Source organism: Stegodyphus dumicola, chromosome 1 (genome assembly GCF_044657685.1).
Source record: "Stegodyphus dumicola isolate Sdum_Otavi_A_Nest chromosome 1, ASM4465768v1".
NCBI classification, from domain to species: Eukaryota; Metazoa; Arthropoda; class Arachnida; order Araneae; family Eresidae; genus Stegodyphus; species Stegodyphus dumicola.
The window spans coordinates 182,399,388-182,426,361 of NC_140768.1; the positions used below are offsets into that span (position 1 = coordinate 182,399,388).

The 26,974-nt window shown below is 33.7% G+C and overlaps 1 protein-coding gene across 1 annotated transcript in view; it reads left to right on the forward strand.

The window, feature by feature from the left end:
• The window catches only part of Tbc1d15-17 (TBC1 domain family member 15/17), a 60,938-nt gene that overhangs the window by 13,598 nt on the left and 20,366 nt on the right, over positions 1-26,974 (forward strand). Inside the window, exons 7-9 of the mRNA XM_035366495.2 lie at positions 5,371-5,474; positions 11,057-11,151; positions 15,128-15,244. Of these exons, the coding sequence (XP_035222386.1) occupies positions 5,371-5,474; positions 11,057-11,151; positions 15,128-15,244 (316 nt within the window). The remainder of the gene's footprint in view (positions 1-5,370; positions 5,475-11,056; positions 11,152-15,127; positions 15,245-26,974) is intronic.

Consider the following 26,974-nt stretch of genomic DNA (forward strand, 5'->3'; position numbering starts at 1 on the left):
TATATGAAAAATGGCATTTATAAAAAGAAAAATCACAGAAGTAAAAGCTTTATCATAGGGTAGTTAGAAATTTATGATCATAATTAATTATTTAAGAACTATTAAAAACAGTATCTTAATCATGCTAATTCCAGGTTTTTAGTAATTATGAGTTAAAATATTGTAGTCATGATGCTGGAGGATGGATGACAGCTGAAATTGTCTTAGATGGGTTTCTTAATAACTCATCTTAACCTCTTACCATCTAACTTATGCATATTCAGAGTCTGACACAAGTAGGCGTGATGTATCTATGAGATATTTTTATTAATTATAACAATAAAAGAATTAGTGAAAAAATAAAATATTAAAAACAAAATGTACACAAGACTGTTTTTCTTATGTAGTACAGTGTTGGAAATCTAGACTCCCAATATCCAATAATGTTATGTTAGTTAAAGACGAGACACAGATATACACAGATAGAATAAAGTGTACATTTACAATCTAAACAGCTATCTAAAATGTCAAATACAAGTAAGTGTTTTATAGAAGTTAGGATGTAAAGTGATCTTAGCTCCAGGTCCTGAAATAATTTAATTTGTATTATTTATAATTTGTCAATTAATAAAAGTTAGTTTTCTTGAAATTTTTACCAGGGCACACTGGTTATCATTGCTACTTCATTTGATGGTAGCCAATGTAACAAAATCGCAGCAAGTATTTGTTTTTTGGTTTTATAAACACAAAAAGGAACACAGTCATAATATGTAATGAAATATTTATGCATTAATACAGACTTTCAAAGCCTGAAATGAGTAGGAATTCTAGAAAACATTTTAGTGCTGCAGAATGTCTCAACAAAAATGTTAAATTTTATTACTGATATTTTACATTTTTGGTCACATAGTTTATGTATCAGCAGTACTGAAAACCATAAGACAGGAATGATGTACATTAATAAGGCTATTTATAAGCATGTTACTATTTTTAGGACAGAATGTATTAATAATTAAATTCATTGGAAGGTTTTTTTCAGTGCTATTAAAAAATTAACGTTTCATTTTACATGTAAAAGTAAATAATATACAATACAACATCCAAGATTTGGACTTGTTGGGACTTCGGCGATCTCTGATTTGGGATTTTTTTGGATATTAGATCATCAGTTTAAATCTAGTAAGATAGCATGTAGAAATTATAAAATCAAAGCTATGAAATCGTGATCTATAATCTAAAGGGTATCAAAATTTAAAAAAGAAGAAGAGGTTAATATTTATATGTTTTACTTTATCAAACACCTTTTTCAATGTAAGTTGTTTAAGTTTTTGTGCTAATACTTTCTCTATTGAAAGATATAATTTCTTGTTTAGTTACTAAGTTCTATTGTTCAAGTCTTGCAATTGCTGTGTCAAGAATTCCGACTAACTTGCCAATTGAATTTTCTTTTTCAATAACTTCTCTAACTTTCTTCACTATCGGTAGCAGTATTTTCTGGATCTAGACCCATACTACATATTTCGCCATCCGTTGATTGATGATTAGGGCATTGTCTTTGCAATGAAAAACTTCTGTTAACTCTTCTGTAAATTCTGCCACTTAGTGCGGCCATGCGAGCTCTGGCACAGATTCTGGCTTTATGTGAATAACGAATGAGTATCATTAACAAAATCTATTTTTAGCATATGGAAAATTTTTGTTAAATCTTTCCTCGTTAACAATTTCTTAGCGCATTTAGCTTAACTCTGTAATTGGATAATACTCTTTGTTATTCAATTACTAAATATATATATATTAAAAAAATGAAGCATCGCTGCACAAGTCATCACTCAAGTTGTTATGTGTTGATAACATGCGATGATGAAAGCAAAATATAATAATGATTTGGGAAGATTGGCATCAAGGATATAAAGTATTAGTTGGTGTGAAATCAACAATGTTTCTATGTGGAATATTTTAATTTGAGATGTATGCCAAGCAGATAAACAGCTATGGAGTCAAATTATTGGTCACACAAATTTATGCTAAAATGAATATTTTTTCAATAATTAGGTATTTTATTTAGTGCCGAAGTGAAATTAAGAATCGGGACTTTCCGCATGTTTTATTACGAGGAAAAAATCAAATGCGTATGTGTAAAGCGTACCCCCCCCCAGAAAAAAATTAATTGGTGGTATCTTTGAGGTCCGGATTTTAGATCATTCCGGATATTGGACGTCTGGATCTCGGACTTTGTACTGTATACATAGACTCGATCTACTACGGATTCTCCGTAGTTTCTACGAAAATTCATGAAAAACTACGAGCTACGAAAAGTATGGAAAAAACTACGGATTTTACAGAAACAAGAGCGAGAACCAGCAAAACCGCAAAACGGAACCAACTAATTCATCCGATGATTGGCTGAATACTCGTGTTATCATATATCACGTGTTGAGTGCGTTCCTAGTTTTTAAGAATTAGCCAATCGTAGATCAGTAACTCCAACTGTTAACGACTTATCAATAGTTCCACCCAATTGTCTGTCTTCCAGGTTCCTCGCTGATGCGTGTTTAGGCTGCATTCGGCTGCATTGTGTAGTTTACGGCGAGAGCTTAGCGTGTGTCTTGTGAACTGTGAATCAGGTGAAAGATTTTTAATCATAATGCTGCCTCGAACGAAGAAGCCAAAATTATCAAAGCAGAAGTTTAAAGATTCATATTCTTCAGAATTTCCATGCATTAAAGCGTCCGAAATTTCTGTGAATCACGCACACTGCAGTGTATGCAACAAAGACTTCTCGGTTGCTCATGGCGGAAAAGATGACTGTAAACGGCATGTGTTTTCTCAAAAGCATATAGAACTTGGCACCGTAAAATCTAAAGAAATAACAAATTTCTTAATAAAAGATGATGAAACAGATCCTATAAAAGCCGAATGCTATTTTGTTCGTTTTTTAATTGAACATAATCTACCGCTTTCTGTTTCGGATCATTCCAAAGAGCTTTTCAAAGCAATGTTTCCGGATTCTGCCATAGCAAAAAAATTTAGCTGCGGTCATACCAAAACTGCTGCTATTGTGAAAACGCTTGCAGAAAATACTGTTGCTGATATAAAATCAGTGTGCAGTACATCATTTTCTCTAAGTACTGATGGAAGTAATGATAACAATGATAACAAACTGTACCCATTGGTTATAACATACTACAGTAAAGAAAAGGGAGTGATAATTACTTCATTGATTTCTATTTTAGAATGCACGAATAATACAGGAGAAGGTATTTTTAATTGTATAAATGAAAACTTTAAAAACAAAGGTTTAGAATGGAAAAATTGCTTATCATTTTCTTCAGATAATGCTAGTAATATGAATTGGAAAGTTTAAAGGTGTAGCATCATTTATCAAAATGCATCAACCAAGTATAATCACCCGAGGTTGTCCGCTCTTGCATATAGCTGCAAAAAAGCTACTGAAAAATTAATTGGCTCAGAAATTGAAATGTTGATAATAGATATATATTTTTACTTGGAGAAAAGTTTGAAACGGAAGCATAGCTTCAAAGTTGCTCAACAAATTTTGGGACAGAATGCAAAATCTCATAAAATTTTGAAATATTGCAGTACGAGATGGTTGTCTCTTTTAGAATCTATAACAAGGATTTTGGAACATGGGATGCTGTGATAAATTTTTTTGGAGATAAACCAGATAACAGTGAGAATGAAGGAAAGAGATTGCAAAACATTAAAAAAATTTTACAGTCACCGACCACCAAATTGTACTTGTTATTTTTGAAAAATACTTTGCCTTTGTTTATAACAGTAAATATTAATTTGCAACAACAAGCTCCTTATATACATAAATTGAGAAGAGAACTTTTTGAACTTTTAATGAATTTATTTGTTAGATTCGTAAAACCATCAGTAATTTCTAAAGAAAATGAAGATGTTACTCTAACGTCTATTCCATTTCAGAAGTATAGTAAACAAAAAGAAAATGAAAATTTAGTGATTGGTGCGGAAACAAGACTATATTTAAAAAATGCAAAGTTGAATGAAAGTGAAGTGAAATCATTTTTCAATTCTGTGCGAGCTTTTTTTGTAACTGCATGTTCATATATAATTGATAAATTTCCACTGAGTGATCCATTTCTAAAACATGCTGAAGTTGCTGACATCAACTTGAGAACTGAAGTCTCATTTTCATCTGTTCTTTACTTGATGAATACTTTTCCATCCATTATTGATGAAAAATGTCTTAATCAAGTAGAAATTGAATTTTCCATGTATCAAGTAGATGATTTGAAAGAAATTGTAGATTTGCGTATTGATATAGCATGGGGAGAAATTGCCAAATTAAAAAATATGAATGGGTGTATTAAATACAAAGTATTGCCTTCTGTAATGCTTGCTGTCTTAATAATACCTCATTCAAATGCAGCTTGCAAAAGAATTTTTTCTATTGTTAAAAAAAATCAGACGGAATTTCGATCAAATTTAGGTCTTAAAACTCTTTTTTTTTTTGTTTTGATTGAAAAAATAAATATGCAGGCAAATGAAGAACTGTGTTATAAAAAAACATTCTCAAAATCAGAACTTAAGCTTGCTAAGCATGCTACATATAAATCTTTGCATTCATAAATTATGCGTATTTTGTTTAATACTTATATGTATCATTCTTGGTTATTTAAATTTTATTTCCCTGTAGAAATCATATCCAGAATAAAGATATGATTTATAGCTTCTGATTTTTTCTATGATTAGTAGTGATTTGAAGTACTTTTTATTAGGATATTATAGTACTTTTTATGACTTGAGGAGTTAAAAGAAAATTTCTAATTAAATGTGCATATAATTTACAAGGTATATTTTTAATTATTCAGTTTTATATGTATATGGATTTTAAATGTAATAAAATTGATTACAATTAATTATTAATTTAAAATTAATGAATGGTTAATTACAACATACGCTACGCGCACATTTTCAAAGTTGTAAAAATGTCGTTCGCGCGTTGACTACTGACAAGGTTTGCTGAAGGTTGGAGTCTATGTGTATATATAAAATTTCAATATTAGATTATTAAGTTAACACATTTTATATTAAGTTATTCTGTGTTGTAAAATTATGATTCTTTGAAATTTCTTTTTAAAAGTTATTTATAAAGCCTCAATTATTCCATCTTTTGCTGAATATAAGCTATTTTTTTTATTTGTCGAAAAAACAATGATAGATATATTATAATTTTGAGAAATTTTGCGTAGAGTTAAAACATATTTTACTTGGAAATAATACAGATCTTAGAATTGGGTTTTATATATGTTAAAATGTTAATGATAATGCTGTAGGAAATGAAATTTCATTGTTTTTAAATATATTTATGATAAGTAGAATCTAACAAAGAACTATTTTTAGGGCTTGGTACATTCCATCCGATCTGAAGCATGGAAATATTTACTTGGTTTTTATAATTTTGATTGCACAAATAAGGACAAGATGGCTATCAGAAAAAAAAGAGAGTACGTATATATAATTTTATTTGTTATTATTTTTGTTTTTTAAGTTACAGTGTTATAACAACCATTCCCAGTTTAAATACTGGGTTATTCAGAAAGGATGAGCCGGTTGTTTTGAGTTCTCAAGTATCTTCATGGAATAAATTATTGATCATTTGAAATTGTGGGTCTCTAAGTTTTGAATAGCTGCCAGCAAGACACCTTATTTCATTTGGATATGTCATTTTTCTTTAATGCTCAGTTGAAGGCCCACCAGTGGCCGAGCGGTAAAGTCGCTGAACACTGGTAGTTCAGTCCAAGGTTCAAATCCCACGAACGGGCTGGCTGCATAGGCGTTTTCGTAGTTTTACTCGTATGTAACCTGTATAAAAGCCAGTTTCTCTTAGCAAGTCCTCCACAAAGGCATTCCTCCCATTAGGCAGATAGTCCTCGAGGCTTTGCCATAATCAAACACACACACTTTAATGCTCAGTTGCTTGTTCATACTCAGTGCCACTTCAGCGAAAGACGTTATTTAATTTTTTTTCGTGTTTGTAATGGTTTGTGGTGGTTTCAGAAGTTTCAAGACAGTAGGAATCTATGTAAAGGAACTGTGTTCAGGAAGTCGTGAACAGCAATGAGTTTTGAAGGAAAAGGGGAAAAAACCTGGAAGACATTTCAATGGAGCTTTTTTTAGTTCACAAATCAAGCTAAGCATGAGTTTATAATCCTTCAATCTACCTTCAATCTACTTCAAGTTTTGTAATACAGGGATAAAGCTTTATTATTATTAGACTGCTTTTTGCCTAGTTAAAAGTCAAAAGTTTTTTTGCTTAATAAAATAAAGTTCTGGTAGTGAGTAGTTTTTTCTTTTTTTCCTCCCTCTCCTTTATTTTGTGAATAATCTTGTAATAAAATTGCAGAAGGAAAGTAAAATTTGCAGAATTTTTATTTGTAAATTGTGAAATAAATAAAAAATATTTGGTACCCTTAAGAATGTGAGTAATATGATATCACAGTAAACTGTGTTATCATATTATTGATTTGTATCATTATTAGCAGCTTAAGTTAACTGTTACTGGTAATACATACTGTTACTAATCAGGCAAAAGTTTGTAAACCTGTTTATACAGACCCTAAAAGTAAATTTTGATGGGATTGTGTTGTCAAGATATTTCTGACAAGTGTTGTTCTGTTACTGCAAAGCTGAATATAATGGGGTATCTAGACGATCTATTTTAAAATTTCTATTAGATACTGCTTAGTTGTGATCTACAATATAGATTTTAATGAGTTTCTGCATTTTGCCTTTTGTCTCTGGCACCATATAAATTCCATAAGATAGTGATCTCAAACTGAAATCCCATGTGGGGCGTATGCATGACCTGAAAGCAGCTGGGGGTGCCAGATTTTTTTCAACAAAATTTTAGTTAACTAAATTTTAACTTAATTTCATATTTCACTTATTAAATATTTATCAAAATATGCATAAACATACATAACATACCAGTGTCCTACTTTAACCTAGTCTTGTGGCCTGGCATGTAAACATGCAAAGTTTAATAATTTTTTCATTTAACTGACATAAATTTGTTCATTCTACAGTCTTTTACAAAAAAAAAAAAAAAAAAAAAAAAAAAAAAAAAATTGTGAAGCACCAAGAAGGACTTTTGCAATTGTGACAAAATATGGTATGCAAAAACATCTTATCGAACATGCAAATGATCAGTAATTGCGATCATAGCGTGCATTTCTAGTGCTCAATTCGCAAAGTATAAAACCAGTAACAGAGGCAGAAATGTATCCTTTTTTGTTGCTGCCATTGTAATTCTGTAAAGAAGCAACTAAAGATGCCATTACGACGATATTGAAGACCTTGCAGACAACTAAACGACTTCAAACGTGGTCGCATTGTAAGGTTGAGTGAAGCTGGTTGGTCATACCGATACTGATTTTTGATACTGAATTTCATCCACCAACATATGTACTTTAGGTACATACGATGAGGTTCCTGCATGCAAGCAATTCTCAAGATGCTAGTCACTGAGACTGCTCCAAGTCTTTGACTTAATGATGTTCATGATTGAAAATAGATATTTGCAGAGGTAGGTAAACCCAAAACAAGATTTGATTTTATATGCAACACTTTTTAATAATGGAAATCTGTTCTTTTCCACAAGTTTCCAGAAGTCTACATCTGTGGCATGTGCTTACAGGATAATATTCTTCAGTTCGACTATTTCCAGCTCGAGGTTTTCCACTTCTTCGGGAATAATTCTTGCAATTAGTGTGGTGGTTTTAGTTGCTTCATGGTGAATGGGTTGACAAAAAAAAAAAAAAAAAAAAAAAAAAAAGCTCACCACTGGCTCCAGGCAACTGAAATCTTGAAATTGCTTTTCAATCTGGTCCAGAAGTGTCTCAAGATGGCCGGAAAATCGCAAGGACCCAAAATTGTTGTTGTTCGCCATTTTTTTCATGTTTAGAAAATTAACTAGGGACTTTGATCTCATTTAAGACATCCATAATGTCATTTTGGCTTTGAAAGCTTTCACAGAAAAAGCTTGGTAGTTTGTTATTTTAAACCAGACAGAGGCGATAAGAAGGATCAAGTTAAGGCACACCATCACCCTTGAGCCCCACCGAAACCCCTCTATGTGCAATTCTAAGAAAGACTGTTGCAGGGGGGAAAAAAAACCCGAAGCTTGGCAGGTGCTATGCAAGGTCACCGCGGGCATCGTGGTGCCGTGGCACTTCGGCGATTCTGGATTTGGGATTTTTCCGGATAATAGATCATCAGTTTAAATCTAGTAAGATGGCATGTAGAAATTATAAAATTAAAAATATGAAATCTCGAGTTATGAAATAATGAAGTATTTATGATCTAAAGGGTATCAAAATTTACAAAAAAAAAGCTTAATATTTATTTGTTTACCTTATTAAACATTTCTTTCAATGTAAGTTAAGTTACTTCGTTTTTTGTGCTATTACTTTCTCTTTAATTCTGTAGACAGAGATAATCTCTTGTTTAGTTACATTGTTGAAGTTCTGTAACTGCTGTTTTGAGAATTCCAACTAGCTTTTCAATTGAAATGTTCTTGTTTTCAGTAACTTCTCTGTCACTCTCTTAACTATCCATAGCGATATTTTCTGAATCTAGAACCATACTACAGATTTCTCCATTCATTAATTGATTAAAGATTGAGAAGCTTTGTCATCACAATGAAAAACTTCTTTTATATCATCTTCATTTATTACCACTTCTCCACATTTCTTTTCAAAATCCGTTAACTGGAAAATTTCACCTTTGTTTTGTGATGTCCGAAAACCTTTAAAATTAGTGGCTGTCATCATCAAATTTAGCTATCCTTGCATCATGAGCTTGGGACTAACAACAAGTTGTTCCATTAAATTTTATCTTGCTTCTATCGCGCTCTGAAACAATAAAGCCTGAATTGTATTAATTTAGTTAATTATTATATTTATGTCTATTTCTTGCACATGTTTAAGGCTTATCAGATAAATAAATATTTATGTCTATTTCTTGCACATGCTTAAGGCTTATCAGATAAATAAATTCCCACATATACTTAAACCTTATTGATGGCAGGTGCTAGGTATCTTACCACCTGATGGAGTTTCTATGGGTCCTAAATTCTGGGACTCGGCACGACCATATGAGCCCTGGCGCTGGTTCTGGGTTTATGCGAATAACCAATCAGTTTTTCTTAATTCAAATAGCCATAAATATAATCTTTGGTCTATGAGTATCAACAAAATCTATTTTCAGCATATGGAAAGAAATTTTGGTAAATTTTTCTTCGTCGACGTTTTTTAGCGCATTTAACTTAAATCTGTAATCATCGCCAAGCATAATGTCAACATAAAAGGTTATGTTATTATTCAATTACTAACATAAAAAAATTTTTTAGGCATCGCTACATGAGTCATTACTCAAGTTGTCATGTTTGAATAAACATGTGATGATGAAAGGAAAGTATAATAAATAATGCTTCTCCAGGTTGGCGTCGGATCAATGATGTATCTATGTGGAATGTTTTGGTTTGAGATGTGTGCCAAGCAAATATGCAGCAATGGAGCCAAATTACTGATCGTACAAATTTATACTAACATGATTGTTTCTTCAATAACAAGGTATTTTATTTAGTGTTGAAGTGAAATTATGAATCGGGACTCTCCAGATGTTTTATTTTGCATGGAGGGGAGAATCAAATGTGCATGCGTAAAGCCAACGAGAAAAATTTTGTTGGTGGTTTTGAGGTCCAGATTTTAGATCATTCCGGATAATGGAAGTCTGGATTTCGGACTTTGTACTGTATACTCCCCCTTTTAAAGAACGACTGGGGTTTTTTTAGGGGACCCAATCACCAAATCTTGGGTGAGGAGAATCATCTTCCAACACCCTTTTAGTTCGGGGGCCACTGTAGAGACATTAGGTATTTTTTTGGAAGCAGGCAAGATGAAAATATGCAACGCCTTTGCCGGAAATCGAATCGTGGACCTCTGAATTACATGCTGAGTGTGCAGACTACTACACCACGAAGGCTCGCTAAGAAGGCGGGAGAAATATTTTGTAAACATATTGCTTTTACCAGGTTTTAGGTCAGATCTAATTCAACTGCATCCAGTGCTTCTCGTGAGTTTTGCTGTCCCACATATGAAAAAGGCAGGGATACTTGGTATATCTACATTGCTTGCCAAGGAGGAAGCACACCATTTTAAGGTTGGCACAGATGATCCGTTGGTGCATTTGATCTTGCAGCAAATCAGTGACTCTCTTTATGTCTTCATATTTTTCACACAGACAAACTGAGTGGCCTCTTGGGTTGCACTAAATAAATTTCCATTGTTGAGGTGACACACGGGAAGCTCCACTTTGAGATATTGATGAACAGTTGCATTATAGGCGAGTTGCATTATAGGCTGAAATCCCCAACTCTTCCATTAAACCATGCACATTTATGACAATACACAAAGCCGTAATCACTTTGAAAATGGCTGAAACACACTTTCTCATGATCCGAAAGTAGGATACTTTAGCTCCCCCCTTTTTTTAAGCTCCTTTTTCTATGATCCATGCTCGATGCAATGAAGAGTGGTCACATTCACATAAGGTACAGAGAAAATATCTGATGTGTTAGAAGAAAACTAAATACAGTTTTGAAATCAGTATGCCTATTTAACTTTAAAACAGCTCAAAAATAGAGTTCATCAGAAATTGTGTTACAAATTGTTTCCCAGTGTTATTCAAGTACTGGCAATGAAAGGAAAAATACTGTGTTCATGGAAAAATTAAATGTAGAGTTAATTTGGTTTCTTGAGTTGTTTTAAAATATTCTTCAATCAATGGAATGACAGCAGAGATGGAACAGAGGGTAGAGTTACAGACTCTTTATTATAATTTTTGGTACCTACAACTTTTATTCATATAAATAACAGGTACCAAAATTTTATGTTGTTTCAGTTTTTGAAAATGCATTTTTCTAATTAATTGCTAAATGCAAAATTGCATAATTAACTTGTAAATCATGTTATTTATATATTTGTAAATCATTCGTAACATGTTTAAAATACTTCTTTCTACTTAGGGAGGATTATTTTAGGATGAAATTGCAGTGGAAGTCCATTAATGCAGATCAAGAATCTAGATTTGCCGCATTAAGGGAAAAAAAGAGTCTTATTGGTATTATTTTAAATTTATTAATAAATCACTAAAAAAATTGACAGGTATCTCTAAATTTTCATTTCATAGCTATTAAAATAGAGCTTTTGAAATATTGTTTAATTTTGTGTGTATTAGATTCAAAATATATGTATTTTAGTCATGAAAATGTAGAGTCCCCACAGTTTAAAAAAAGTGCCAAAAAGAATGCTTAATTTAAAAGAATGCTCTTTAATTTCTTGGTAAGTGGGTAATTAATGCATTCTCTTGGCAAGATAATGCTTCTAGTTAACTGTGTGAGTCAGTTATGTTTGTACCAGTCTCAGTCATACAGAGCTAAGGAAGAAAAATGCTTAAGACTCTTCCTCATAGTATTCATTAATTGTGCTTTAGAAATTTTTTAGTCTTGAATATATGGTTTATAGCATTATGGCTGAATAAGTTTGTATGAGATATGATGCGATTAAAAGAAAATTTTGTATACTTTTTGGTCATTGGAGTATTTACTTTATTAATATATTTCTATTTCTGTGAGCTAATATGCTGGTTACATCATCATGAGGCCTTTTCTTCAAAGAAATTTTTTACCTTGCACAACATTAAAAATGCAACATCAAGAAGGAATGACCAGAAAGAGATGAAACTCGGCAAACAGAGAGAGCAACAAGCAATAAATGATTTTTATTTCGAAATGATATTCATAATACAGAGCGAGAACAGCGTCGGCTCAGTAGGTTGGTTGATTGGTGATGGAGGACGGGGACACCTGATATCTAACAGAGGTAAACAGGCATGTGTCCTGCGCCCTCCACTAACCAGAAACAACTTCCTGCCTCGGAAATTTTAGGATGTTAACGAGTGCATTTGCATGGCCATGCAAATGCACTCGTTAACATCCTAAACCATGCATGGCCATGCAAGGTCAGATTGCATTTGTTTTACTGTTTTGACATTTGTTGTTGCTATTTACTATTGTAATTATGCATATTCATAATAAAATTCAAATAAAAATACAAATTAAAAATATAAATGCAAAAATACAGTTATAAAACAATAGAATTAAAATATATGCTCATAGGTAAAAAACGTTAAGTGATGCATGTACAGAAGAAGAAACATTAAATACATGCTGGAAACATTTGACTGTACATTATTTGATAAGTGTCTGTAATAGAGACATCTGTAAATTTTACGAGTAGACTTATATGTCTGCAGATGTGAAACTATGTAGCTGACTTCGTCAGTGTATCATACCTTGCGAATTTTGGTTAATGAGGAGAGTATAAATCTTGGCCCATTCCCTTGAGTGTGTTGACAATTTTGTAGACTGTATTTACTGCTGGTTTGTGCTTTATAGAAAGTGTTGATAAGCTTCTCTATTGTTCATGGGAAGAGGTAGGTGATTTCCTGCTTCAGATGGATTTAAAAAACATAGTGATCTGGAGAGCCCTCCGCTCCGCAGACGGATATGTCCGTGGTTGTTATGCCATGTCTATTGAAATAGGTCGAGAATGGGTCGTGTCCTGTAATATGAACCACGAGAGGAGCTATTGCAGTGTTTCGTTTGGTGCTGACTTTCAGGAGGTAGCTGTATCTACTTCTTCCAGTGGTGCAGTGCATCCAGTCTTCCTGCCAAAGGTTTAGGCTTTGACCCAATAAAAATCCTTTTAGTTAGGAAGGGCTGGAATTGGGATTTTTTCAGCTTCTGGATCAGTCATCGCTTGCTTGGCCAAGCTATCAGCTGCATCATTCCCCTCATTTTCTGCATATGCCTTGATCCATGTGAAGGAGAGATGTTTCTGTTGGTTGCGCTGTAAAAGTTTTAATATGATGATGAGAAGGGAGGTGTGGCTGTGATTTTCTAGTGGTAGAAGTGTTATACTTTCTGTGAAAATGTTAGCCCATTCTATATTTATTGTTTAAAATGCAATGTACTGCCATTGTAATTGCCTGCACCTCCGCCTGGAACACACTGTTGTGCAAGTCAATGTGTCCTTTCCATACTTGACTTGATTCCATACTTGTCAAGGTGTACTTTCCATACTTGACTTGACTATGATTGTCAAGGTGTACTTTCCATACTTGACTTGACTATGATTCTTCATTTTTCATAGTGTGCAAAGGCAGTGCCTACTCTCTTCCTGTTTAGAGCTGTCGGTGTGTATTTGCGTATCCCTCAAAACTCGCACCATTGAGAGTGGCTGTGTCGGTGAGATGTTAATGTTTATTTATGTGCCTTTACGTGCGGGGTGAGTGCGAATAGTGTTAACTAGGCTGTAAAATTGCAGAGGGCTGTATGTTATGTTGCAAAATGTTGCATCTCTGCGGAGGTATATGAAGGTGGTGTAGGCTGCCTCTTCTTCTGCCCGTATTGTGGAGTGGAAAGATCCCTCAAAGGACTGTCGCCGTGCTGGTGGCTGTTGTGCTGTACGCTTTATAGAGATTAAGGACGAATGGTCGTTGAAGAGATGTAAGATGTTTGATCTTTCGTCCTCCCATTGGTTGGGCCCATATGGCAGCAGCATACAAGACCATTTTCTCAGCTATCATATGTTAGAGGATCTTCTGAATATTATGATTCTGGCCTCAGTTCCTGCCTTGGAAAGTGCATGCTTTTCTGGCTATTGCTGATGCTTTGTTCTTTAGTTCTTGGATGTGAGGGATCCAGGTTAGTTTCTTATCCCAGATTACACCTAGGTATTTTAGCATTTGGACAATCTTTATGTTTGTTCCTTGTTGTTTGATTCAGGGGCGGTGCATTGGATTCGTGCCTGCTCTGGGTATTATTATTGTTGATGACTTTGCCATAGAGATTGTAAGCTTTAAGTTGCTGCAGATATTAGTGAGGAGTGAGCCAACTTCTGTGCCGTTTTTCTCAAGCTCCTTTGTCTTCTTGACAAGGTCGTGCAACCTTTGTCAAGAAGAGCTTCATCATCTATGTAGGTGAGGACACTTGTATGTTGCGGCCAGGTTGCATCCAGTATAGCGTTAAATGTTAAATTCCAGAGAATTAATTCAGCACAAGATCATTGGGGACATCCTTGGCTCAGTAGGTTGTAGGACTACCTTGGATGGTAATACATGAAGCAGCATGCCTAGGTACAGAGTCAATGACTACTGATGGTGTCCTGAGGAATGGCTCTTCATTCTCTTTCAACCATTTGCGACGGTTTGTCTTCTAAATACTTCAATGCCAGGGTCTGAAAATGGTGCTCAGTCACATCCCAAGTGTGTTCGATTGGTGAGAGGTTGGGAGAAAATGGTGGCCATCTGCACACTTTTTCAGAGCACATTGCCTGATGCAAGCAGTGTGTGGTGGGGTGTTATCCTTCTGATAAGGGCATTGGTCACTCTCTGAAGGTAGGGGAGTGTCACTGGCTGCAGCACATCATCCACATAGGCCGTAATAGTGCCCTGAATACAAACTAGATGTGACTTGGAATCGTATGCTATTGCACCCCAAACCATGATGCCGCGTTGTTGTGCGGTGAGGCGTTCCATACTTGCTGCTGAATTGTACTGTCTAAATACTGACACCTGTAGTTTAATATCCAAAGTCATATCTTCTAATTGTTTTGAGTAGTGTATTTTTATACAGATGATTCTGATTACTTTGAATAGTTAATTGGGCCTTTAATTTATGCTAGCTTCTTTTTTTTTAGTGGCCATGATATTTTAATCTGTTACATTTCACACTGTTCTGTAAAGCATTTTTCTGTCATATTTCATTGAAAAATTTGGAACTCTTTTGGATAATTTTGCAGAATATTAAAATAATAAGTAAAGCTACATGGTAATGCTATGCAGGCTGTACATGTTATGTAAGAAACTACTGATAACGACTGTAAAAGACTAACGGTTGGGGATGGGTGGGTAAAATGAGCTTTCTAGGTTTTCTAACCTGCATTTATGTATATTAATTGTGGGTAATTATTCTAATAAAAGTATTGATGTTTTACCTGGTACAGTGTCTAATTTGTTATTTTTTCTGTTCCAGAAAAGGACGTGAGTCGAACTGATCGAACTCATCCATTTTATGAAGGCGAAAACAATCCTAATATCCAAATGCTTCAAGATATACTGATGACCTATTGCATGTATAATTTTGATTTAGGTGAGTGTAATATAACAGTACAATTTGTCTTCCTCAAAACATTTGAAAACTTTTATATATTAAAATTTCTTATTTGTGCACATTTTAAGTCAAAACTATCTGGTTTCCATGCTTATAATTATCAAATATTTTTTCCTTTAATCTCTGCATTTTATACCATGGCCTGAAATATGAAATACAGATCTGAAATTTAATGATCTAACCTTGTTTTTAGGCAGTCCATGGTGCAATAAAACATACTTTTCATAACAATATGTTGTGTGGTTTGTGGAACAGGTACAAGCTATGAATTTCTCCCAAATACCTGAAGGAAATGTAACTCTCACTGACACGTATGATAAAGACTATGAACTTCAGCCAAGGAGGGGATGATTAGTAACCAATCTGCTTTACTTCTCTTTCTGTGGAAACTGTTTCACTTAATTTGAGAAAATTAAGAGAGGCTAAGATGCTTTTCAATAATGATTAAACAAGGTTTTACCTTGGATATACAGGGTATCTAAAGATTCTGATTACTGATTAAACTAAAAAAGGTAAAAAAAAAAATTGCTATTAAAGAAAGTGTAGTGACAGACAATTTAGGGAAGGTAGGGCACATCATAAGGGTTGAGAATTGCATAGCAGCCCATGATCTGAAACATCAGAGATGTAGTGGAGGTAGATTGGAAAGGACACAAGAGAGCGATTAATTTGAAACATTTATTGGACATCATAAGTGCAAATGGTACAACTCTAAAGTTATAACAGATGCTCAAAGTTTACACCATCAGACGTCAAGTGTGCCTTACAGTGATGGAACATTTGTTATTGGATGTGGTTGAACATACCGGGAGTTTCTTTTGGATTGTAGTAGAAGCTCAGATGAGTCTTGCCATAAGATTGCAGTTAGAAGTCAAGGCTCCATAAAACAGGTGAATGTGGAGGCCAGGAGCTGGTCCAGCATGCCCAGTCCATTGATGTGGAAATCACTTGCTCAAATGCCTATGAACAGCCAGTCCAAAATGAGCAGGCATTCAATCATGTTGGAACTACATGTTGTGCCTCACAATTTCTGGAAATTGTCAAGTAAGCTGGGAAGAACCTACTCCAGAAAGATATGATAATTCATGGTGATCATGCAAGATAGTAAAAGGTATAGCCTGACTAAGCAGCTGTCGACCAAATCTTTCCACACTCTACTGCAAAGCAATGTTGTGTGTTGCATACCGTGGGGGTTCTCTTGAGCCCATAAATATGCATTGTGCTGATTGAATACGCCATTTCTACTGAATGGGGCCTCATCCATAAACAACACATAAGCTGGCAAATTTCACATCTCGGATAATTTGTTGTAGGTAAGATTGTGTGAAAATGATGTGGAAAATTCCCCCAAATGATTTATGTATCGCCGTTAGAGGGCGCTTCGCTTCTGAAAAAGAATGTTAGTTTTTAGTTTGCGACGTAGTTAGTTAGCAGTGAACCTTCGATGCAATCCAGGTTGCTTTGTAAATAAAATGATTATTTTTGTAGATTGTTGAAGTATTTCACTTCATTTAGAATTAGATAAACCTTTCGCAATATGGCGCATCGGTGCCGAGAACTTTTGGCCAATTTAGAAGTTTGTGTTTTTTAATTTTGGATATCATTTTATGCAAATTTCACATCATCCACAAGCCAAGGTAAGCCTGTATTTTCTATTTTGATATAATATGGAAGATCTTATTGCTAAACTGAAATCGAAACGAAAGGTATTGAGGAGCGGAGTGTCCAAGATATTAAAGAAAATTGAAACTGAACTGAATAAAGACTATAGTAGTATAAATGTATTAGAAGAAATTTTAGACCAGTTAAACGAAAAATCAAAATCCTTGAGCAATTTAGACGCTGAAATAGAACGAGAATTAAAAGTCGAAGAAGACGAATTTGAGCTTGAAATCTCATTCGCTTTGGAATATGAAGAGCAAATTCAAGTGTGGCAGTTTAGAGGAAAGAAAAAGTTGAAAGAGTTGAATAAGCTAGAAAATTCGGACAATGCAAATAGAGACATTTCTAATGAAACCGTTACAGAATCCCAAAACGAAAGTAACAAATTCACTCGTCTTCCAAAATTAACAATCTCTAAATTTTATGATGATTCTTCGGATTGGTTAGAATTCATAGGTCAGTTCGAAAATGCGATTGATAAAAATCCGAATTTATCAAAAATAGAAAAATTAATTTACTTAAAAAGCTTTCTTGGTGACTCAGCTGCCAAAGCTATTTCTGGTTTCTCTCTCATCGAAAATAATTACCAAGCTGCTCTTGAACTGTTACGTTCCAGATTTGGTCAAAAGAACATCTTAATTAATTCGCATTTAGGACAACTCTTAAGTACTTCACCTGTTAGAAATCCTAATGATAAAAACGGATTAAGAAAACTTTTAGATCTCGCTGAAGTACAGATAAGAAATCTTGAAGCATTAAAAATAGACTCTGATACCTACGGAAATCTGTTAACGCCTTTAATTTTGAAATTACTTCCTAATGAATTCGTTCTTGATTATAGTAAAAAAATAAAAGATGAAAATTGGGATTTAAGAGGTTTGTTAGCCTTTTTGAGGAACAAAGTATTCAGTAGAGAACGTGCGGCTTCTGTTAATTATAATTCTAGAGAAAAATATTCACGATTGGAAAAGCATTTGCCCTTCAAACATAAACATTCTCCAGCCATAACGAGCAAGCCGTCTACAGTTGAGTTATTAGCGGCGTCAGCCGAATCGCAGTGTCTGTTCTGCGGGAACACAAATCATAAATCTGCGGATTGCGAAATTTTAAGTGTAGAAAAGAAAAAAGAGATCTTAAAACGTGAATCGCAGTGTTTTTTATGTTTGGGTCGATTTCACCGGATTCAAAATTGTAAACAAAAAATAAACTGTGCCTTCTGCTTTAATAAACACTCGAAAGCCATTTGTTATTCATTCCATCAGAAAAAAGATAATGAAAAACCTGAAAAGAAAACGTCGGATTCAAGCGTTATTTCCGCTGTTTCGTCATATAATTCCGATGAAAATAGATCTAATAAAATTTATTACAAACGACTTCTGCATTGATCCGAAATAATGATAAATCTGAAAATGTCAGAATTCTTTTTGATAATGGCTCAATGAGATCTTTCATAACTAAAGATGTATCTACTAAAATGGAACTTCCAATTGTTAGAAAAGAATTACTTTCTGTTTATTCCTTTGGTGATAAAAGTGCGTTAGAAAAAAACCTTTAATGTTGTTAAAGCAAAACTAGAAAATGTTAACGATCCTAATCTTAATATATATATTGAGCTTCTTGAAACCGAAAATATATCCAATACTGTTATCCCTCCTCCAGATTTGAACTTTGCTAAGAAAATAAAATTTTACAAAATTTACAATTAGCAGATTGTTGTAGAAAAAGTGACAAAATTGATATTCTCATAGGGGTAGATTTCTGGTAAAATTAAAAGTATTTCAAGAAATATAGTAGCCACTGAATCTTCATTTGGGTGGTGGTTGCAGGGTAAAGTAAATAATGATCATAGTGAATTATTAACTATGAAAGTAATTGTAAATGAAAACTTGATATCAGATCAGTTACAACAGTTTTGGAAGCTAGAAAACTTGGGTTTGGAAAGTGATACTCAAAACGACAAAACTGTTGATTTAGAAATTATGAAGTCTTTCGAATCTGATATCAGGTATAAGAACTGCAGATACCAAGTAAAATTACCATGGAAACCAAATTCAAAACATTTAATGGAAGATAATAGGGATATAGCACTTGAAAGATTTAAAAAATTGAGTAATAAATTTAAATTGATAACTCTTTGTTTGTTCAATACACAGAGGTTTGAAAGGATTATGAGTTAAAACATATTATTGAACCAGTTCAAGAAGACAATCAAAATTATAAAACCCTATTTTATTTACCTCATAGAGCAGTCATCAGAAATGATAGAGCAACAAGCAAACTAAGAATAGTTTATGATGCTTCAGCCCATAAACCAAAAACACTCTCTCTAAATGACTGTTTATATACTGGTCCGAACCTATATCTTGATATTTTTGATTTATTGATAAAATTTAGACAAAATTCGATAGCCTTTACAGCGGACATTACACAAGCATTCTTACAGATAGAGTTAAATGAAGAAGACAGGGACGTTACATGATTCTTTTGGAAAGATGATCCTGGTGATAACCATGAAAGTTTGAAAACCTTTAGATTTACAAGAGTTTTGTGTGGAGTAAAATCTAGTCCCTTTCTCCTAGCTGCTACTATTAAGCATCACCTTAAAAAATATTCAGAAATATATCCTGAAACAGTAGAAATCTTAAACAACTGCCTGTATGTTGATGACATTATTGGTGGTCACCAAAATTTAGAACAAGCCCTGAAAACAAGTTTAGAAATTGTGAACGTTTTCAATGAAGCTAGCATGTCACTACATAAGTGGCATACTAATTCCAAAGAACTCAAAGATATTTGGCATCGGAAAGAATTTTCGATGCAAGAATCTTCTGAAGTTGTTCCGATCAAAGTGTTAGGAACTGGGATACGGATAATGATAATTTTTATATTGACACATTTCATTTTTATTTTGACAAATTTCATTTCCTCGTCAATCAGCTCAAAACCTTTTCTGTTGCAAACCGCAGGCTGTATTTTTGATCCTGTCGGATTTTATGGCCCTTTCACTATAAGAATAAAGTGTCTGATTCAGGAAATCTGGTCTGCCTTGATTGGGACGATGAACTGCCACCTGATCTTAGTTATAAATGGAAAGCCTGGTACGAAGAAATTGAAGAACTGAACCACCTCAGAATTCCCCGCAACTATTTAGAAGGAATATTAGATGCAGATGTGAAACAAATAGAACTCCATAGCTTTTCTGATGCTAGTTTGAAAGCTTATGGATGCGTGGTAAATCTGAGAATAGTTTTGAACAATGGAAATTTTCAAACAGTTTTTGTTGCTTCCAAGAGTAAAGTTGCACCTCTGAAATCCCTTACACTTCCTAGATTGGAGCTTTTGGGTGCGCTTTTATCCGCTAGATTGAGTGATAAAATCGCAAAATGTTTAAAATACGAAGTAATCCCCTTCCACTGGACTGATTCTCAAATAACGTATTTTTGGATTCAGGGATCTTCCGAAAGATTTAAATCTTTCATCAAAAACAGAGTTTATGAAATTCAGAAACTAACTGAAAGCAATAATTGGCATTATTGCCGTGGAAAAAAAATAACCCCTCCGACCTCATATCACGAGGAACTACTGTTGCTAATTTAAGAAATTGTTCACTTTGGTGGTTTGGACCAGAATGGTTACAAAACAAACGTATAGATTGGCCAGTTCAACCGAAGTTTGACGTGGGAAACGATAAACAACTAGAACTCCATAGTAAAATATCTGTTTATAACATTGTTGTGAAAAGAGATGATCAACTATTGGATATAACAAAATTCAGTAACGAGCTTAAATGTCTCAGAATTATGGCATGGATTAGACGTTTCGTTGCTAAGGCAAGAAAACTGCCTGCTAATAGTGGAACATTAAGTGCTTCTGAAATTCAGGACACTGAAATTTTTTGTGTTCGTAAATCCCAGATGGATTTCTTCACACCTGAAATTAAGGCTCTTCAATCTAACAAGTCAATTTCTCCAAGCTATGATATATTCAGCTTGGCACCGTTTCTTGATGAAAATAAAATTCTTCGAATTAAGCGAAGATTAGAAGAAACTGAATATACAGTTCACGAGAAGCATCCAGTTCTTCTTCCTAAAGATTCCAAATTTACTGAATTAATTGTAAAAGGAGAACATAATAACGTTCTGCATGTGAGAGTTGCAGCAACTTTAGCCAAACTAAGACAGAAATTTTGGATTCCTAAAGGCCGTCAGTTGGTAAAGAAAGTCTTAGGGAACTGTTTAATTTGTCGGAAATACGCAGTAAAACAAGTGAAACAAATGACAGCTGAGTTACCTAAAGATCGAATTGTTGAAACTCCACCTTTCTATGTTACAGGCGTGGATTTCACAGGTCCAGTTTACATCAGGTCTGGAAACGACATTCAGAAATCATACATCGTATTGTTTACGTGCGCTGTTACACGAGCATTACATCTAGAGCTCATTTCCAATATGTCTGCAAACAAATTCATTTTGGCTCTCAGACGTTTCATTTTGAGAAGAGGAAATTTTCGCACCTTTTATTCAGATAACGCGAAAACTTTCAAATATGCTGCCAAAGATTTACAGTATTTTTACAGCATAATTAAAGGTACGGACTTTCAAAATTTTCTAGCAAAGGAAGGCTTGACTTGGAAATTTATCGTTGAGCTTGCTCCATGGTGGGGAGCTTTTTATGAACGCCTTATGAAAACCATAAAGGAACCGTTGAAAAAGATATTAGGCAGAGCTCAACTGAATTTTGAAGAATTTATGACTCTGTTGACAGAGGTCGAAAATATTGTGAATAGACGTCCTTTGACCTACGTTTACAACGATTTACATGAACCTGAACTGCTTGCACTGGCTGATTTTCTATTGATCGGACATAAGGATGAATATCCATACAACTTTGCTGAGATCCTGAATAACTCTCCAACAAGAAAGAGTCTAATAAAACGAAAAGAATATCAGACAACACTTATAAAACAGTTCTGGAAAAAATGGAAAAATCAGTATCTTCTCGAGTTAAGAAATGCTCACTTCTTCAGTACACCAGAAGCCAAGAAAAATCTTAAAATTGGTGATATAGTTTTACTTGAAGGAACAACTAAATCTAAATTCCTCTGGGATTTAGGTCGAGTAATTTAAGTCTTCAAGGTACATGATGGTCTTGTACGATCATGTGTGGTAAAAACTAAAAAAGGGGACCTTAAGAGACCTGTGCAATCGATATACCCCCTTGAACTATCAGACTGAAAATGAACTAAATTTGTAGCCTTTTAATTTTACTTCTTATATTTCATATTCACTAACATTAATTTTAGATAATTAGTTTAGTTATTACTAATAATTTACTGTTTGTAATTTGAATTAATATTTACGTATTGAGTAACATTTGAGTTGATGCAATTAACTATATTTGTTTAATTTATAAAATTTCCTTTTGCAGTTTATACTTACATCAGTTGAATGTACTTGATATATAAGTTGCTTTCTTACGTTTTTATTATTTGTATGCAGAAATAGTGATAATTTTTGCAGAAATTATCAGGTGGGGAGTGTGGAAAATTCCCTCAAATGATTTATGTATTGCCGTTAGAGGGCGCTTTCCTTCTGAAAAAGAATGTTTTTAGTTTGCGACGTAGTTAGTTAGCAGTGAACCTTCGATGCAATCCAGGTTGCTTTGTAAATAAAATGATTATTTTTGTAGATTGTTGAAGTATTTCACTTCATTTAGAATTAGATCAACCTTTCGCAATAAATGATAGAGGCAGGATGATCATTAGGGAGCAGTATCTGAACCTTTGACATAAAGGTATATTAGGGCTCGGCATTTAAAACACACTGTACACTGCAATAAGACATTCTTAAGGCAGAGGCCAATGGCTTGTATGCTGATACTAGGATTAGTCTCCACACCATCTAACACACTTTCTTCCATAATGATTAAATGCATCAATCGGGGCCTGTCCTCATTAGTACTGCTATTCTTAATGAACCGTATTGCACAAATTTTGATGCATGTATGCAAAAATTCTGTGGAGCAGTTGTTTTCTGTCTGGGAAGCATTCTTGATACATTTGTTTAGCGGCTCATTAATTCTTCTATTCTATACACTAAATGCATGTCTGCAAGCTCACCGCTTGTATACCATCGCATGCTACCACTCAAATGAGGAAATCCTCGCGTCCCTTCCAGCGCTCTCATGCATAGCACTACCTAGCGACTTATGACGATGTTTCTGATCCTGGGTTGGTATGCAATTCCGAATCCTTAGGATGTGCCATTTATTCCCTAAAAGTTTGCTGCTATATTTTTGAAATACCGTGTATATATAGGAAACAGAACAATGATATTTAGAGAAGATTACTGGAAAGATAAGCTGCATATAATTATGCTGTTACTTGCAAAATAAACTGCTAGTAAAACAATTGAATCGGAGATTTGCCATTCTGCAGTTTAGATGTTTTTTAAAAATGAATATTCTCCCAATAATATATGAAATAAATGAGTATTTTTATATTAGTGTTATTGAAAATGCTAGATATTTAGCATTTAAGCCATTAGCCCAAGCATTTGCTAATTTTACAAGGTTTGAATTTCTTTATAATGATTTGTTAAAAGCAGATGTCACATATGCATAGAGCAGTTTATGTGTTGGTAGAATGTCTCCTCTCATGAACATAGCACGTGTCAGCATCTATTATAGGAAAAACATATTTGGAAAGGGATGTATCAGACTTAGAAATTCCTTGGTCGTCAATTTATTGAGCTCATCAATCCACTGTGTGGAGTAAAAAGTAACTTAGTTCTGATAACATGATGTGCTAGTTGTTGAATTTTATGTGTTATTGAACTCGGAGATGGATGGCTGTCTGATGTTGAAATTAATTAAAGAGCTTTTATGTAAATGTCTGTTTAGATGAATGGTCATGCTAATTAGAGAGCTACTGTTGGTAAGTAGCCTTCCAATAGTCTGACCAACTGTTCTCAAAAGACATTTCTCCAAGTTCATTGATACATCAATCTCCAACAGAGCCAGATTTAGACTCGTTGGGACTCTTTATAAGACTGTTATAGTATATTTTAATACTATTTATACTATATTTTAATTTTTTGGGGGGGGGCCTAAGCTTTAGCTTGTGTAGCTTATATGTAAATCCAGCCCTGATCTCCATAGTTAGTGCATCATCTTATCAAACTGAAGGAGTGAAGTAAGTGACCATCAGAAGATATTTGCAGATTTGACTAATAAGACTCACTTATACAGCCAGATTTATAAGTGAGCTATGTTAAACATGAAGTTCCACAGGAGATGTTTTATGATTGAATCCATGTTGATGCTGCATATTTCAAATAATAACATCAGTGTACTCAGCAATACTTATAACTGAATTCTGGTTGAGTTGTAAAGAATGGCTATTGATTGCAGGTTACATGTAGTCTAGTACCTACATCAGAATGATATGAAGCATGAATTCATCATTTGATACTTTTAAAGAAACTGTGAATGCAAATGGTTCTTTCTCAATCAATGGAAATCAATGTACATGTAGGTAATACTTGTGCATTCAGAAGACTATTATATCTATTAATAGAACTCTTCAGTATTTCAAATAGCCAGAGAATTAAATTATTGGAGAGGCAGAAATTATTTGTTTTGCATTCTTATACTGTATACAGGTGATTTTATATGATTGGTATACATGACTTGCATATGGCTGTGCCATTAATCATGTACATGATTTCTCATTATGCGAATTTTGGTTGAATGGATGTGTTACTAATTTAATGACCAGTACGTAAAAGCGTTTTTCAAAAATATAAAATGGTTTCTTTTGCTTATTTTTAATTAAACAGGTCTATTGTTATTTTAAAGTATATTGTGTATAAAAATATTATTTAACATATAGTTTTTATGTCCAATTAGGCAAAAAAAAGTAATCTTGGATTGGGATACAGCTTGAATAAAACTCTCTCGATTTTGAAGGTGATAGACACAAGTTTCTTTGCTTTAAGAGCAAAAAAAGTTTTGTCAACATAATTTTGCTTCCTAAAAAGAGGAACTGGTGTCTGATTTCCTTTCAAATTGATAGTTAAGCTAAAGTTTTTTGGGGGGCCTAATTTAAAATTTTATATTGGTGTAATTATTTGATTTCTAGTTTGAGTTTTTATGTAATATTTTTTCCATATACAGTCAAAAGTCAAAAGCCAGGGAGAAAAAATTGCTAATTTTTTTAATAATATCAAACATACAGCATCTTTTTTTGCTCTTTACCTTTTGTTTAATAAATAAGCTTTACAAATAAGTCAAATTTGTTTTGCTTCTAACTCTTCCTTTGACTGATTTTGCATTATCCTTAATTTATGGATATGAGTGTAGTTGTTCTTGCATCAGATACAATGGTAATGTTCTGTGTGAGAGTCGTTCATAAAGCCCAGTTTCAACTGCGAGTAAAATCACTCACGGCTGTGCATTCTCTATGGCTCATATCGACGTGATCTTCAACAGTATTATTACATTTGATACCACAGCCTATTCTGTTGACTTGTAGTAATGTTGTTACATAGCACACATGATTGCAATGGAACCACTATTTAGGGTTCAAAATCTGAGTTTCTACTATAACTACACCAATAAATAGGTAGAACTGACGCTCGCAACCATTACTTTTTTAATGATAATTCTTTAACTGAAGAAAATTTGAGCTATGCAGTGCTTACATATGTGGAATAGGAGGTATTTAAAAATGTTAACTGGATGATCCTGACAAGTCTATATACGATCAAATAATTAAAATTTTCTTCCGATCAGTTATTCTCATTAATCATACTTATGCTTTTGATCCATTGAAATACTGATTTTTGTTTTTTTTCAGAGTTAACGGTGCTGTTTCAAACATGCCAGACTTCAGAGATGTGTTCAATTGTCCTGCAGGAAGTGCGATGAATTCTGAAATTAAATGTAACCTTTTATGAAGAAGAAAAAATAGTCTAAAAAAAACAAAATGTCAAAATTTTAGAAAATCTGAAATCTTTTATAGATTGTATTAGTTTTTCTCTTATAAACACCAGTTTTAAGGGATCCCCCAAAAGAAAATCAGATTTATATTCAAACTTATCGAGAAATTTCATTTGATCTTAAATATCTTATACAGTCAAAAGTCGTTAATCCGGACTCGTCGGGACTACGGCGATTCCGGATTATCGATTTTTCCGGATTATAGATCATGAGTTTAAATCTCGTAAGATGGCATGCAGAAATTCTCAAATTAAAAATATGAAATCGTAATTTATGAAATAAAGAACAATTATGATCTACAGGGTATCAAAATTTACCAAAAAAAAAAGCTTAATATTTATTTGTTTACTTTATTAAACATTTTTTTAAATGTAAGTTGTTTAAGTTGCTTCGTTTTATGTGATAATACTTTCTCTTTAATTCTATAAACAGACATAATTTCTTGTTCAGTTACAAAGTTCCGCTGTTCAAGTCTCGTTAATTCCTGTGCCGAGAATACCGACTAACTTGTCAATCGAAATTTTTTCGTTTTCACTAACCCTGTCTGTCACCTTCTTCATGTCTTTATGCATTTTTTTGCAGCAATTTCACTTTTTGTTTGATGGACATCGAAACATACTTTCGTTTTGTACGATCCTTTGGGAGCTCCAGAATCGGAAATTCTTTTTGACGTAATCGAAAGTTCAAGTTTACTTTTATAGTATTGCTCTTACAGTCTGCAAAAATAATAAGCCGGATCCAATTTGAAAATTAAGGAACAACGCAATCATCAACATTAACTGAAATAGATAATTAGATAATTTTAGCTTATACCGTCCGTTATACATAAAGCGTGCACGCGAAAACGTATTCTGCACTTGCGCACACGCATATGTGCTGTCATAAAAGGTCTTACACGCACGCGTGAACGCCTATGCGCATGTGTCAACGCAGCGCATGCGCAAAAAGTTTTTAGCTTTGAGGTCCGGATTATAGATCATTCCGGATTATGGGTGTCCGAATTAACGACTTTTGACTGTATCTTTAAATTATCTTGTACTTATTCAT